The 15,667-nt window shown below is 41.2% G+C and overlaps 1 protein-coding gene across 1 annotated transcript in view; it reads right to left on the bottom strand.

Moving 5' to 3' along the window:
• Positions 1 to 5,577: 5,577 nt before the first annotated feature.
• LOC146999811 (uncharacterized) overlaps positions 5,578 to 15,667 on the bottom strand; it is a 57,913-nt gene continuing 47,823 nt past the window's right edge. Inside the window, 1 exon segment of the mRNA XM_085834421.1 lies at positions 5,578 to 5,625. Coding sequence (XP_085690547.1) covers positions 5,578 to 5,625 — 48 coding nt within the window.

Raw genomic sequence — 15,667 nt, 5'->3', positions numbered from 1 at the left:
TTGCTAACTGAATCCAATAACACATCAAAACGATCATCCATCATCACCAAGTAGGCTTCATTGCAGGGATGCAGGGATGATTTAATATATGGAAATACATCAATGTAATCCACTATATAAACAAATTCAAAGACAAAAACCACATGAACATCTCATTAGATGCTTAGAAAGCATTTGACAAAATCCAACAACCCTTCATGATAAAAGTCATGAAAAAATCAGGAATTTAAGGCCCATACCTAAACAAAATAAAAGCAATATAAGGCAAAACAGGAGCCAACAAAATACTAAATGGAGAGAAACTTGAAGCAATCCTACTAAAATCAGGGACAAGAGAAGGCTGCCCACTTTCTCACTACCTATTCCATAAAGTACTTGGAATACTAGCCAGAGCAATTGGAGAACAAAAGGAGATCAAGGATATACAAATTGGAAAGGAAGAAATCAAAATATCACTATTTGCAGATGATATGATAGTATATATAAGTGGCTCGAAAAATTCACCCATAGAGCTTCAGAGCAGTAGCTGTATATAAAATTAACTCAAATCAGTGGCCTTTCTCTACACAAAGGATAAACAGGATGACAAAGAAATTAGGGAAACAACACCCTTCACAATAGTCGTAAATAATATAAAATACCTTGGTGTGACTCTAACTAATTAAGAAGTGAAAGATCTGTATGACAAGAACTTCAAGTCTCTGAAGAAAGAAATTGAAGGAGAGCTCAGAAGATGGAAAGATCTCCCACGCTCATGGATTGGCAGGATTAATATAGTCAAAATGGCTATCCTTCTGAAAGCAGTCTACAGATTCAATGCAATCCCTATCAAAATTCAATCTCAATTCTTTACTGAGTTTAAATGGCAATTTGCAAATTTACCTGGAATAACAAAAAACCCAGGATAGGATAATAGGACGTCTGGTTGAATCACCATGCCTGACCTTAAGCTGTACTACACAGCAATTGTGATAAAAAACTGCATGGCACTGGAACAGGGACAGACAGGTAGACCAATGGAATAGAACTCAAGACCCAGAAATAAACCCACACACCTATGGTCACTTGACAAGGGAGCTAAAAACATCCAGTGGAAAAAAGACAGCATTTTTAACAAATCGTGCTGGCACAGTAGGTGGTTATCATGTACAAAAATGTGAATTGATCCATTCTTATCTCCTTGTAAAAGCTCAAATCTAAGTGGATCAAAGAACTTCACATACAATGATAGACACTGAAATTTATAGAGGATTAACTAGGGGCACGGGGGACTCAAAGATATGGCCACAGGGGAAAGTTGCTAAACAGAACACCAATGGCTTGTGATGTAAGATCAGGAATCGACAAATGGGACTTCAAAAAATTGCAAAGCTTCTGTAATGCAAAAGGTAATGTCAATAAGACAAAAAGGTCACCAACAGATTGGGAAAGGCTCTTTACCAATCCTAAATTTGATAGGGGACTAATACCCAATATATACAGAGAACTCAAGAAGCTAGGCTCCAGAAATTCAAATAACCACATTAAAAAATGGGGAACAGAGCTAAAGAAAGATTTCTCAACTGAGGAATACTGAATGGCTGACTAGCACTTAAAAAAACTGTTCAAATTAATCATCAAGGAAATGCAAATCAAAACAACACTGAGATTCCACCTCACACCAGTCAGAATAGCTAAGATCAAAAATTCAGGTGACAACAGATGCTGGCAAGGATGTGGAGAAAGGGAACACCCCTCCATTGCTGTTGGGGTTGCAAGCTGGTACAAACACTCTGGATATCAGTCTGGCATTTCCTCAGAAAAATGGACATAGTCCTACCAGCAATACCTCTCCTGAGCATATACCCAGAAGATGTTCCAACTGGTAATAAGAACACATGCTCCACTTTATTCATAGCAACCTTATTCATAATAGACAGATGCTGGAATCAACCCAGATGTCCCTCAAAAGATGAATGGATACAGAAAATGTGGTACTCCATTTACACAATGGAGTACTACTCAGCTATTAAAAACAATGAATTTATGAAATTCTTAAACAAATGTTTGTATCTGGAGGATTATCATCCTGAGTGAGGTAACCCAATCACAAAAGAAGTCCCTTGATATGCACTCACTGATAAGTGGATATTAGCCCAGAAACCCAGAATATCCAAGATTCTATTTGCAAAACATGAGAATATCAAGAATAAGGAAGACCAATGCTTGGATACTTTCTTTCTCCTTAGAATAGAGAACAAAATACCTATGGAAGGAGTTACAGAGACAACGTTTTGAGCGAAGACAAAAGGATGGATCCTTCCCATAATCAGCCACCAAACTCAGACACTATTGCATATGCCAACAATATTTTGCTGACAGGACCCTGTCATAGTCCTATCTTGTGAGGCTATGCCCATGCCTGGCAAATACAGAAGTGGATGTTCACAGTCAGCTATTGGGTGGAACACTAGGCCCCAATGGAAGAGCTAGAGAAAGTACCCAAGGAGCTGAAGTGGTCTGCAAGCCTCTATGTGGGACAACAATATGAACTAACCAGTAACCCCAGAGCTCATGTTTCTAGCTACGTACGTAGGAGAAGATGGCCTACTCGACCATCATTGGGAAGAGAGGCCTCTTGATCTTGCAAACTTTATATGCCCCAGTACAGGGAAAATGCCAGGGCCAAGAAGTGGGAGCATGTGAGTTGGGGAGCAGGGCAGGGGATGGTATAGGGAACTTTTGAAATGTAACATTTGAAAAATAACATTTGAAATGTAAATGAAGAAAATATCTAGTAATTTTTTACTTTTTTCCAATTTAAGTAATAATGAATTATTTCTTACATGTCAACAAGAATATATATAGTTAACAATAAACTGGAAGAGTGGAAAAATACACATTTGCTCTTAAGTAGCATATTTCCATATAAGGTCAGTTTCATTGGTTGATAAGGAATAATATAATGCTAAACCAAGCCCTTGTATATTTTCATGTTAAGTATGTTTCTGGTATTGTTTAAAATTACAAGTTAGGAGATGGAGAGTGATGATTCAGTATTTAAGATTGCTTACTGCTCTTTCCTTGACCTTACATCTATTTATAAATAGCTGCAATCTCTGTTCCAAGAGATCCAGTACTCTCCTCTCATCTTCATGTACACCTGTACTCATGTGAACAACGCAATATGGCACCACCAGATCCAAGCTATCCTGCTGTAGCAATCCCTGAATGTCTTAACAAAAATGAAGCACAGAAGATGATGCTAATTCCAATCTTCCAAACATTGGAGGCTTCCCTGATTATTTCAACTTGATGCCACAGAAAATGCATTTATCTGTCACTGTTGATATCCACTGAGCTCCTGTATAAAGTAAATTCAACAACCCAAGTACAAAGACTAGGATTCCAAATGTAATATGGGAGAGTTAATTGAATGGTTGTGGAAATTTCCCAAGAGAGGGACTTTATATATTTTTCATGATTTTTTTATTAGATATTTTCTTTATTTACATTTCAAATGCTATCTCGAAAGTTCCCTATACCCTCCACCTGCCATGTTCTTCTACCCACCCACTCCCACTTCTTGACCCTGGCTTTCTCCTGTACTGAGGCATATAAAGTGCAAGACCTTTGCAGGACCAAGGGGCCTCTCTTCCCAATGATGGCCGACTAAACCATCTTCTGCTACATATGCAGTTAGATACACCAGCTCTAGGAATACTGGATAGTTCATATTATTGTTCCACCTATAGGGTTGCAAACCCCTTCAGCTCTTTGTGCTTTCTCTAGCTTCTCCATTTGGGGCCCTGTGTTCTATCCTATGACTGTGAGCATACACTTCTGTATTTGCCAGACACTGGCATAGCCTCATATGAGACAGCTATAACAGGGTCCCTTCATCAAAATCTTGCTGATATATGCAATAGTGTTTGCACTTGGTGGATGATTATGGGATGGATCCCTGGCTGGGGTAGTCTCTGGATAGTCCATCCTTACGTCTTAGCTCCAAACTTTGTCTCTTTAATTCTTCCCATGGGTATTTTGTTCCCTCTTCTATGGAGGAAGTATCCACCCATTGGTTTTCCCTCTTCTTGATTTTCTTGTGTTTTGCAAATTGTATCTTGTGTTTTGCAAATTGTATCTTGTATTCTAAGTTTCTGGGCTAATATACACATCTAATGACTTCTTTTGTGATTGGATTACCTCACTAAGGATGATAGCCTCCAGATACATCCATTTGTCAAAGAATTTCATAAATTAATTGTTTTGAATAGCTGAATAGTACTCCATTGTGTAAATGTACCACATTTTCTGTATCCACTTCTCAGTGGAGGGATATCTGGATTCTTTCCAACTTCTGGCTATTATGAATAATGTAGCTATGAACATAGTGGAGCTTGTGTTCTTATTACCAGTTGGAACATCTTCTAGGTGTATGCCCAGAAGAGGTATTACTGGATCTTCCAGTAGTACTATGTCCAATTTTCTGAAGAACCCCCAGACTGATTTCCAGAGTGGTTGTACCAGCTTGCAATCCCTCCAGGAATGTAGGATTATTCCTCTTTCTCCATTTCCTGGCAAGCATCTGCTGTCACCTGAATTTTTGATCTTAGCCATTATGATTGGTGTGAGGTAGAATCTCAAGGTTGTTTTGATTTGCGTTTCCCTGATGTTTAAGGATGTTGAACATTTTTTCAGGTGCTTCTCAGCCATTCGGTATTCCTCAGGTAAGAATTGTTTGTTAGCTCTTTACCCCGTTTTTAATGGGGTTTTTTGAATTTCTAGATTCCAGCTTCTTGAGCTCTTTGTATATATTGGAAATTATTTCCCTATCAGATTTAGGGTTGGTAAAAATCTTTTCCCAATCTGTTGGTGACCTTTTTGTCTTATTGACAGTATCTTTTGCCTTATGGAAGCTTTGCAATTTTATGAGATTCCATTTGTAGCTTCTTGATCTTACAACACGGGCCATTGCTGTTCAGTTTAGAAATTTTTTTTCTCCTGTGCATCCTCTTTGAGGCTTTTCGCCACTTTCTCCTCTATAAATGTCAGTGTCTCAAAGTTTTATGTGGAGGTCTTTGATCCATTTAAACTTGAGCTTTGTACAAGGAGATAAGAATATATCAATTTGCACTCTTCTACATGATGACCACCAGTTGTGCCAGCACCATTTGCCATTTAAGATTATTAAGCCCATTTTGCTATTTAAAAATGTTTTTCTTTGCTTCAATACCATCATTTATTTGAACACAGAGAGAGAGAGAGAGAGAGAGAGAGAGAGAGAGAGAGAGAGAGAGAGAGAGAGAGAGAGAGAGAGAGAGAGAGAGAGTTCTTGTAAGGTCTGGTTGTCACCAAGGACCAATGTCAATATTTTATTTGATGAATGTATTAGTGTTCATTTATGTTGATAGGCAAGTGTCAGATACAAGGTAACAAGTTACTCAGTTATTCTAAAACAGTGCTCAGTGGCAGCTCTCTAGTTTTCTGTTTCTTTGAGTTAAAATCATTCTTTTACAGGTTTTGCTTGTCATACAGTAATATATAATCAAATACAAAATTTTCTTCAAATACTTTATTTTTCCAAAATCTTCCCGGTTAGTTCATCACCAAGAAAAAAAAATGCACAAAGGTATAGTTGAGAACCTACAAAGATAAAAACTCGTTCACAGCATTTACATGAAAAGAGAAAGGTGCTAAACAGGTTAGGGTAATGGTGAAATTTTTGCTCACATATTTTAAACAATCTCTTCCTCCAGTTTATTGACCTCATCTGAATATCTTTTTCTATTGGTCTTTCCCAACACTTTTCCCTGTGCAATATGCAATATTATTTCCTTTTGAAGTTTTCCCCAGTGCTCTGTCATAATCCCTAATTACTTTTCATAGAAATTGTACTCTAGATTATTTACTAGTGGATTCCATGTGGTCAAATTAGTATGTTTCAATATTTCAAGTTAGGTAATTTTTACAATCCTCTGACCCTATTATTGAGCTCAAATTCTTTTAACCATCCAGTTTTTCCCAATAATATTACTGGACCCAACATACTCTATTAGAGATATCCTTATGGGAAGTATTGGACTATAATCCAGTAAATACAGTTATTTCTTCACCCCATTTCTTACTGAATCAAACCCAGTTATCCTTTACTTTTAGCTTTTCTAGTCTCTAATAAATGTCCAGGTTACTCAGAAACTTTTATGCTTCAAATAAATCCTGAAACAACGTAATCATTATGAACATGATGATAAAATTTTGCAGAGAACAGTCAGTCCAGTTTGTTGACACATCCCATAACTCATATATGAACAGAATGGCCAGTGCCAGAGCAGTTCATTCCTAACAGATATCAGAACTTTGTTCTCCTCAAGTTTTGTGTTCAATTCCTTTCCCAAAATGTTTTGCCAATGTTGTTTAGAGAATAAATTTATATATGTGCTAAAACAGACAAGGAAATTGGATGCCATTGTAAATTAGAATTTCAGAATGCATTATTCAGGGTGACTATACTCCCTTTTTTTTGTTTGTTTGTTTTTTGTTGTTTTTTTGAGACAGGATTTCTCTGTGTAGCCCTGGCTGTCCTGGAACTCACTCTGTAGACCAGTCTGGCCTCGAACTCAGAAATTCGCCTGCCTCTGCCTCCCAAGTGCTGCGATTAAAGGCGTGTGCCACCATGACCCGGCTATACTCCCAAAGTGAAAACTGTTTCATAGAATAGAGTTCACACTCATTTTGTAGCTGATATTTTAGATCACATTTTTTATTTGACATACATCTACAGAGAAGTTTTGTCTGACAATCCTCACTAACTTTTAATTTTTTTCCAAGGAATGCTATTTTTGATGTGTTTTATTTTTCAAATTTGAAATTAGAGTTTGTTGTTAAAAACAAATACAACTGTAAATCTTAAGTACATACCTTGTTCCCCTCACAGTCATAACATATCCTTGTTCAACCCCCATACTACTTTGTGAGCATCACTTCTTATGTATATTGTATTATTTTGATATATATTTTAATTAATACTTTTTATTTGTTTACATTTCAAATGATATTCCCCCTTCCAGGTTACACCACCACAACTTCCTTTCATTCCATTCCTGCTCTTCCCCATATTTTCCTCCACCTAGTCCCACCTCATCACTATAGCATCCCCCTATGCTGTGGCATTCAACTTCCCAGACCAAGAGCCTCCCCTAACATTAATGTGAGATACAGCCATCCTCTGTTATATATGTACCTGGAGCTGAGAAGCTCGCCATGGATATATACACTTTGGCTGGTGTCTTTAGTGTCTGGGTGCTCTGGGTAGTCTGGTTAGTTAATATTGTTCTTTCTATTGGGTTGCAATCCCCTACAGCTCCTAGAGTTCTAACCCTAGCTCCACCATTGGGGTCCCTGTGCTCAAACCAATGGGTGCTTGTGCACTTCCATATCTGTGCTTGCCCTGCTCTGTCTGAGCTCAGGGGACAGCCATACCAAGCTCCTGTCAGCAAGCACTTCTTGGCATCAGCAATAGTGTCACAATGTCAATTGAAAAACGTTGTCAATTCTGCACTACATCTTAGTCATTCTGACTGGGTCAAGATGATAATTTTTGTTATGTTTTATTTCCATTTGCTCATCATTAAGTATGCTAATAGCAAAACTCATAGGTATTAGTGCCTCCAAAAAATTGTTGAAAGCAAACACTAGCAGATTGACAGCACATCTGATAGATCTAGAACAAAAAGAAGCAAATATAAACAAGAGGACTACATGGTAGGAAATAATCAAAGTCATGGCTGAAATCAACCAAGTAGAAATAAAGGAAACTATACAAATGATCAAAAAAATAAAATCAGGATAACATCAACAAGATAGATAAGTACTTATCCAGACTAACAGAGACAGCATCCAATTTTTAAAAATCAGATATTTAAAGACCAAAACAAAACAAAACAAAAACAACAAAAACCCAAAACAAACAAATAAACAAAAAAAAAGAAGGAAATCCAAAAAGTCATCAGATCCTTCTAAAAAGCCTATAGTCAACAAAACTGGAAAGTCTGGAGGAAATGAATGATTTCCTAGACAGATACCAGGTACCAAAGTATAGATGTGTTTCCTTTCTCTATCAAGGGAGCGTAATAAATATATATTTAATTATTAAATATTATTAAAAATAATTAAATATAAATTTAGGAATTCTTATAGAATCTCTGTTAGGTATGAAGAAATCATCCGGTTCCCTGGCTCCACTGAGACTAGTCTGCACAGGTGAGAGTGTGGACTACAGAAGCTAACAGCTGCTAGGATAGGTGGGGGCCACACAGCTTCTGAGGCAGCCCCCTTTTTGGGCTCCAGACATCCAGGCACCTTCCCTGCCAGAGAAGAAAGGGTCCACCCATCCGGGGAGGGAATAGCCAGAGCAACTGCAGGAGACATCTTGGTTCCCAGACTCCACCAAGATTACTCTGCACAGGTGAGCGTGAGGACTACAGAAGCTAACAGCTTCTGGGACAGGTCCTGTTTTGGGCCTTCATCTTCTGCCAGGTGGCAGGTCTGAATGTCAGATACATGTGCACCTTCCCTGAAAGAGGAAAGCCTGCCTGCAGAGAGTGCTCTGACCAATGAAATTCAGGAGAGAGCTAGTCTCCCAGGTCTGCTGGTAGAGAATAACAGACTAACAAGAGGAACAAGCTCTAACAAGAGACAACTATAACAACTGACCTCAGAGTTTACCAGATGGTGAAAGGCAGACATAAGAATCTTACTAACAGAGAGACCTGCCCTGCAGAGAGTGCCATCTTGGCTCCGGGACTCCGCCGAACTTAGTCTACAGGTTAGAGTGAGGACCACAGAGGCAGACAGCTTCTGGGACAGGCGGGAGCCACAGAGCCGCTGAGGCAGCACCCTTTTGGGGCTGCAGACATCCGGCACCCTCCCAGTCGGAGGACAGTGACCTGCCCTGCAGGGAACGCCATCTTGGCTCCGGGACTCCGCCGAGCTTAGTCTCTACAGGTCAGAGTGGGGACCACGGGGGCAGACGGCTTCTGGGACAGGCAGGAGCCACAGAGCCGCTGAGGCAGCACCCTTTTGGGGCCGCAGACTTCCGGCACCCTCCCAGCCGGAGGACAGAGACCTGCCCTGCAGAGAGCGCCATCTTGGCTCCGGGACTCCGCCGAACTTAGTCTACAGGTCAGAGTGGGGACCACAGAGGCAGACAGCTTCTGGGACAGGCGGGAGCCACAGAGCCGCTGAGGCAGCACCCTTTTGGGGCCGCAGACTTCCGGCACCCTCCCAGTCGGAGGACAGTGACCTGCCCTGCAGGGAGCGCCATCTTGGCTCCGGGACTCCGCCGAACTTAGTCTACAGGTCAGAGTGGGGACCACAGAGGCAGACAGCTTCTGGGACAGGCGGGAGCCACAGAGCCGCTGAGGCAGCACCCTTTTGGGGCCGCAGACTTCCGGCACCCTCCCAGTCGGAGGACAGTGACCTGCCCTGCAGGGAGCGCCATCTTGGCTCCGGGACTCCGCCGAGCTTAGTCTCTACAGGTCAGAGTGGGGACCACGGGGGCAGACGGCTTCTGGGACAGGCGGGAGCCACAGAGCCGCTGAGGCAGCACCCTTTTGGGGCTGCAGACTTCCGGCACCCTCCCAGTCGGAGGACAGTGACCTGCCCTGCAGGGAGCGCCATCTTGGCTCCGGGACTCCGCCGAGCTTAGTCTCTACAGGTCAGAGTGGGGACCACGGGGGCAGACGGCTTCTGGGACAGGCAGGAGCCACAGAGCCGCTGAGGCAGCACCCTTTTGGGGCTGCAGACTTCCGGCACCCTCCCAGCCGGAGGACAGAGACCTGCCCTGCAGAGAGTGCCATCTTGGCTCCGGGACTCCGCCGAACTTAGTCTACAGGTTAGAGTGAGGACCACAGAGGCAGACAGCTTCTGGGACAGGCGGGAGCCACAGAGCCGCTGAGGCAGCACCCTTTTGGGGCCGCAGACATCCGGCACCCTCCCAGTCGGAGGACAGTGACCTGCCATGCAGGGAACGCCATCTTGGCTCCGGGACTCCGCCGAGCTTAGTCTCTACAGGTCAGAGTGGGGACCACGGGGGCAGACGGCTTCTGGGACAGGCGGGAGCCACAGAGCTGCTGAGGCAGCACCCTTTAGGGGCCGCAGACATCCCAGACATCCGGCACCCTCCCAGTCGGAGGACAGTGACCTGCCCTGCAGGGAGCGCCATCTTGGCTCCGGGACTCCGCCGAACTTAGTCTGTACAGGTCAGAGTGAGGACCACAGAGGCAGACAGCTTCTGGGACAGGCGGGAGCCACAGAACCGCTGAGGCAGCACCCTTATGGGGCCGCAGACATCTGACACCCTCCCAGTCGGAGAACAGTGACCTGCCCTGAAGGGAGCGCCATCTTGGCTCCGGGACTCCGCCGAACTTAGTCTGTACAGGTCTGCTGACAGAAGATACTCAGAATCCCCAGAAGAACAACCTCTGAACAGAGACAACTATAACAACTCCAGAGATTACCAGATGGCGAGAGGTAAAGGTAAGAATCTTACTAACAGAAACCAAGACCACTCACCATCATCAGGACCCAGCACTCCCACTTCGCCCAGTCCAGGGCACCCCAACACACCTGAAAAACTAGACCTGGATTTAAAAGCATATCTCATGATGATGGTAGAGGACATCAAGAAGGACTGTAAAGAACTACAAGAGAACATGGCTAAAGAGTTACAAGTCCTTAAAGAAAAACAGGAAAACACAACCAAACTGGTAGAAGTCCTTAAAGAGAAATAGGAAAACACATCCAATCAGATGATGGAAATGAACAAAACCATACAAGACCTAAAAAGGGAAGTAGACACAATAAAGAAAACCCAAAATGAGGCAACACTGGAGATAGAAACCCTAGGAAAGAAATCTGGAACCATAGATGCAAGCATCAGCAACAGAATACAAGAGATGGAAGAGAGAATCTCAGGTGCAGAAGATTCCATAGAGAACATGGGCACAACAATCAAGGAAAATGGAAAATGCAAAAAGATCCTAACTCAAAACATCCAGGAAATACAGGACACAATGAGAAGACCAAACCTACGGATAATAGGAGTGGATGAGAATGAAGATTTTCAACTCAAAGGACCAGCAAACATCTTCAACAAAATTATAGAAGAAAACTTCCCAAATCTAAAGAAAGAGATGCCCATGAACATACAAGAAGCCTACAGAACTCCAAATAGGCTGGACCAGAAAAGAAATACCTCCCGACACATAATAATCAGAACAACAAATGCACTAAATAAAGATAGAATACTAAAAGCAGTAAGAGAAAAAGGCCAAGTAACATATAAAGGCAAGCCTATCAGAATTACACCAGATTTTTCACCAGAGACTATGAAAGCTAGAAGATCCTGGACAGATGTTATACAGACACTAAAAGAACACAAATTCCAGCCCAAGCTACTATACCCAGCCAAACTCTCAATTAACATAGATGGAGAAACCAAAGTATTCCACGACAAAGCCAAATTCACACATTATCTCTCCACGAATCCAGCCCTTCAAAGGATAATAACAGAAAAAAACCAATACAAGGACAGGAACCACGCCCTAGAAACAACAAGAAGGTAATCCCTCAACAAACCTAAAAGAAGACAGCCACAAGAACAGAATGCCAACTTTAACAACAAAAATAACAGGAAACAACAATTACTTTTCCTTAATATCTCTTAATATCAATGGACTCAACTCCCCGATAAAAAGACATAGACTAACAAACTGGCTACACAAACAAGACCCAATATTTTGCTGCTTACAAGAAACTCATCTCAGAGAAAAAGATAGACACTACCTCAGAATGAAAGGCTGGAAAACAATTTTCCAAGCAAATGGTCTGAAGAAACAAGCTGGAGTAGCCATTCTAATATCAGATAAGATTGACTTCCAACCCAAAGTCATCAAAAAAGACAGGGAGGGGCACTTCATACTCATCAAAGGTAAAATCCTCCAAGAGGAACTATCAATCCTGAATATCTATGCTCCAAATACAAAGGCAGCCTCATTCATTAAAGAAACTTTAGTAAATCTCAAAGCACACATTGCACCTCATACAATAATAGTGGGAGACTTCAACACACCACTTTCGCCAATGGACAGATCATGGAAACAGAAACTAAACAGGGACACAGTGAAACTAACAGAAGTTATGGATCAAATGGATCTGGCAGATATCTACAGAACATTTTACCCTAAAACAAAAGGATACACCTTCTTCTCAGCACCTCATGGTACCTTCTCCAAAATTGACCACGTAATTGGGCACAAAACAGGACTCAACAGATACAAAAACATTGAAATTGTCCCATGCATCCTATCAGATCACCATGGACTAAGGCTGATCTTCAATAACAAAATAAATAATAGAAAGCCAACCTTCACGTGGAAACTGAACAACACTCTTCTCAATGATACCTTGGTCAAGGAAGGAATAAAGAAAGAAATTAAGGACTTTTTAGAGTTCAATGAAAATGAAGCCACAACATACCCAAACTTATGGGACGCAATGAAAGCATTTCTAAGAGGAAAACTCATAGCTCTGAGTGCCTCCAAAAGGAAACTAGAAAGAGCACACATTAGCAGCTTGACAACACACCTAAAAGCACTAGAACAAAAGGAAGCAAATTCACCCAAGAGGAGTAGACGGCAGGAAATAATCAAACTCAGGGGTGAAATCAACCAAGTGGAAACAAGAAAAACTATTCAAAGAATCAACCAATCAAGGAGCTGGTTCTTTGAGAAAATCAACAAGATAGATAAACCCTTAGCCAGACTCACTAGAGGGCACAGGGAAAGCATCCTAATTAACAAAATCAGAAATGAAAAAGGAGACATAACAACAGATCCTGAAGACATCCAAAACACCATCAGATCCTTCTACCAAAGGCTATACTCAACAAAACTGGAGAACCTGGATGAAATGGAGAAGTTTCTAGACAGATACCAGGTACCAAAGTTGAATCAAGATCAGGTTAATGATCTAAACAGCCCTATATCCCCCAAAGAAATAGAAGCAGTCATTAATAGTCTCCCAACCAAAAAAAGCCCAGGACCAGATGGGTTTAGTGCAGAGTTCTATCAGACCTTCAAAGAAGATCTAATCCCAGTTCTTCACAAACTATTCCACAAAATAGAAACAGAAGGTACTCTACCCAACTCATTCTATGAAGCCACAATTACTCTGATACCTAAACCACAAAAAGACCCAACAAAGATAGAAAACTTCAGACCAATATCCCTTATGAATATTGATGCAAAAATCCTCAATAAAATTCTTGCTAACCGAATCCAAGAACACATCAAAACAATCATCCATCCTGACCAAGTAGGTTTCATCCCAGGGATGCAGGGATGGTTCAATATACGGAAATCCATCAACGTAATCCAGTATATAAACAAACTCAAAGACAAAAACCACATGATCATCTCGTTAGATGCTGAAAAAGCATTTGACAAGATCCAACACCCATTCATGATAAAAGTCTTGGAAAGATCAGGAATTCAAGGCCCATACCTAAACATGATAAAAGCAATCTACAGCAAACCAGTAGCCAACATCAAAGTAAATGGTGAGAAGCTTGAAGCAATCCCTCTAAAATCAGGGACTAGACAAGGCTGTCCACTTTCTCCATACCTATTCAACATTGTACTTGAAGTCCTAGCCAGAGCAATTCGACAACAAAAGGAGATCAAAGGGATACAAATTGGAAAAGATGAAGTCAAAATATCACTTTTTGCAGATGATATGATAGTATATATAAGTGACCCTAAAAATTCCACCAGAGAACTCCTAAGCCTGATAAACAGCTTCGGTGAAGTAGCTGGATATAAAATTAACTCAAACAAATCAATGGCCTTTCTCTACACAAAGAATAAACAGGCTGAGAAAGAAATTAGGGAAACAACACCCTTCTCAATAGTCACAAATAATATAAAATATCTTGGCGTGACTCTAACTAAGGAAGTGAAAGATCTGTATAATAAAAACTTCAAGTCTCTGAAGAAAGAAATTATAGAAGATCTCAGAAGATGGAAAGATCTCCCATGCTCATGGATTGGCAGGATCAACATTGTAAAAATGGCTATCTTGCCAAAAGCAATCTACAGATTCAATGCAATCCCCATCAAAATTCCAACTCAATTCTTCAACGAATTAGAAAGTGCAATCTGCAAATTCATCTGGAATAACAAAAAACCTAGGATAGCAAAAACTCTTCTCAAGGATAAAAGAACCTCTGGTGGAATCACCATGCCGGACCTAAAGCTCTACTACAGAGCAATTGTGATAAAAACTGCATGGTACTGGTATAGTGACAGACAAATAGACCAATGGAATAGAATTGAAGACCCAGAAATGAACCCACACACCTACGGTCACTTGATCTTCGACAAGGGAGCTAAAAACATCCAGTGGAAGAAAGACAGCATTTTCAACAAATGGTGCTGGCACAACTGGTTGTTAACATGTAGAAGAATGCGAATCGATCCATTCCTATCTCCTTGTACTAAGGTCAAGTCTAAGTGGATCAAGGAACTTCACATAAAACCAGAGACACTGAAACTTATAGAGGAGAAAGTGGGGAAAAGCCTTGAAGATATGGGCACAGGGGAAAAATTCCTGAATAGAACAGTAATGGCTTGTGCTGTAAGATCGAGAATTGACAAGTGGGACCTCATGAAACTACAAAGCTTCTGCAAGGCTAAAGACACCATCAATAAGACAAAAAAACCACCAACAGATTGGGAAAGGATCTTCACCTATCCTAAATCAGATAAGGGACTAATATCCAATATATATAAAGAACTCAAGAAGGTGGACTCCAGAAAGTCAAATAACCCCATTAAAAAATGGGGCTCAGAACTGAACAAAGAATTCTCGCCTGAGGAATACCGAATGGCAGAGAAACACCTGAAAAAATGTTCAACATCCTTAATCATCAGGGAAATGCAAATCAAAACAACCCTGAGATTCCACCTCACACCAGTCAGAATGGCTAAGATCAAAAATTCAGGTGACAGCAGTTGCTGGCGAGGATGTGGAGAAAGAGGAACACTCCTCCATTGTTGGTGGGATTGCAAGCTTGTACAACCACTCTGGAAATCAGTCTGGCGGTTCCTCAGAAAATTGGACATAGTACTACTGGAGGATCCAGCAATACCTCTCCTGGGCATATATCCAGAAGATGTCCCAACCGGTAAAAAGGACACATGTTCCACTATGTTCATAGCAGCCCTATTTATAATAGCCAGAAGCTGGAAAGAACCCAGATGTCCCTCAACAGAGGAATGGATACAGAAATTATGGTACATTTACACAATGGAGTACTACTCAGCTATTAAAAAGAATGAATTTATGAAATTCCTAGCCAAATGGATGGACCTGGAGGGCATCATCTTGAGTGAAGTAACACAATCACAAAAGAACTCACACAATATGTATTCACTGATAAGTGGATATTAGCCCAAAGCTTAGGATACCCAAGATTTAAGATACAATTTGCTAAACGCATGAAACTCAAGAAGAATGAAGACCAAAGTGTGGACACTGTGCACCTTCTCAGAATTGGGAACAAAACACCCAGGGAAGGAGTTACAGAGACAAAGTTCGTAGCGGTGATGAAAGGATGGACCATTTA

This window comes from Mus caroli, unplaced genomic scaffold, assembly GCF_978045245.1.
Source record: "Mus caroli unplaced genomic scaffold, Mus_caroli_1 scaffold_34, whole genome shotgun sequence".
NCBI classification, from domain to species: domain Eukaryota; kingdom Metazoa; phylum Chordata; class Mammalia; order Rodentia; family Muridae; genus Mus; species Mus caroli.
The sequence above is the reverse complement of the archived record's forward strand: the minus strand, read 5'-3'. Positions and strand labels throughout refer to the sequence as shown.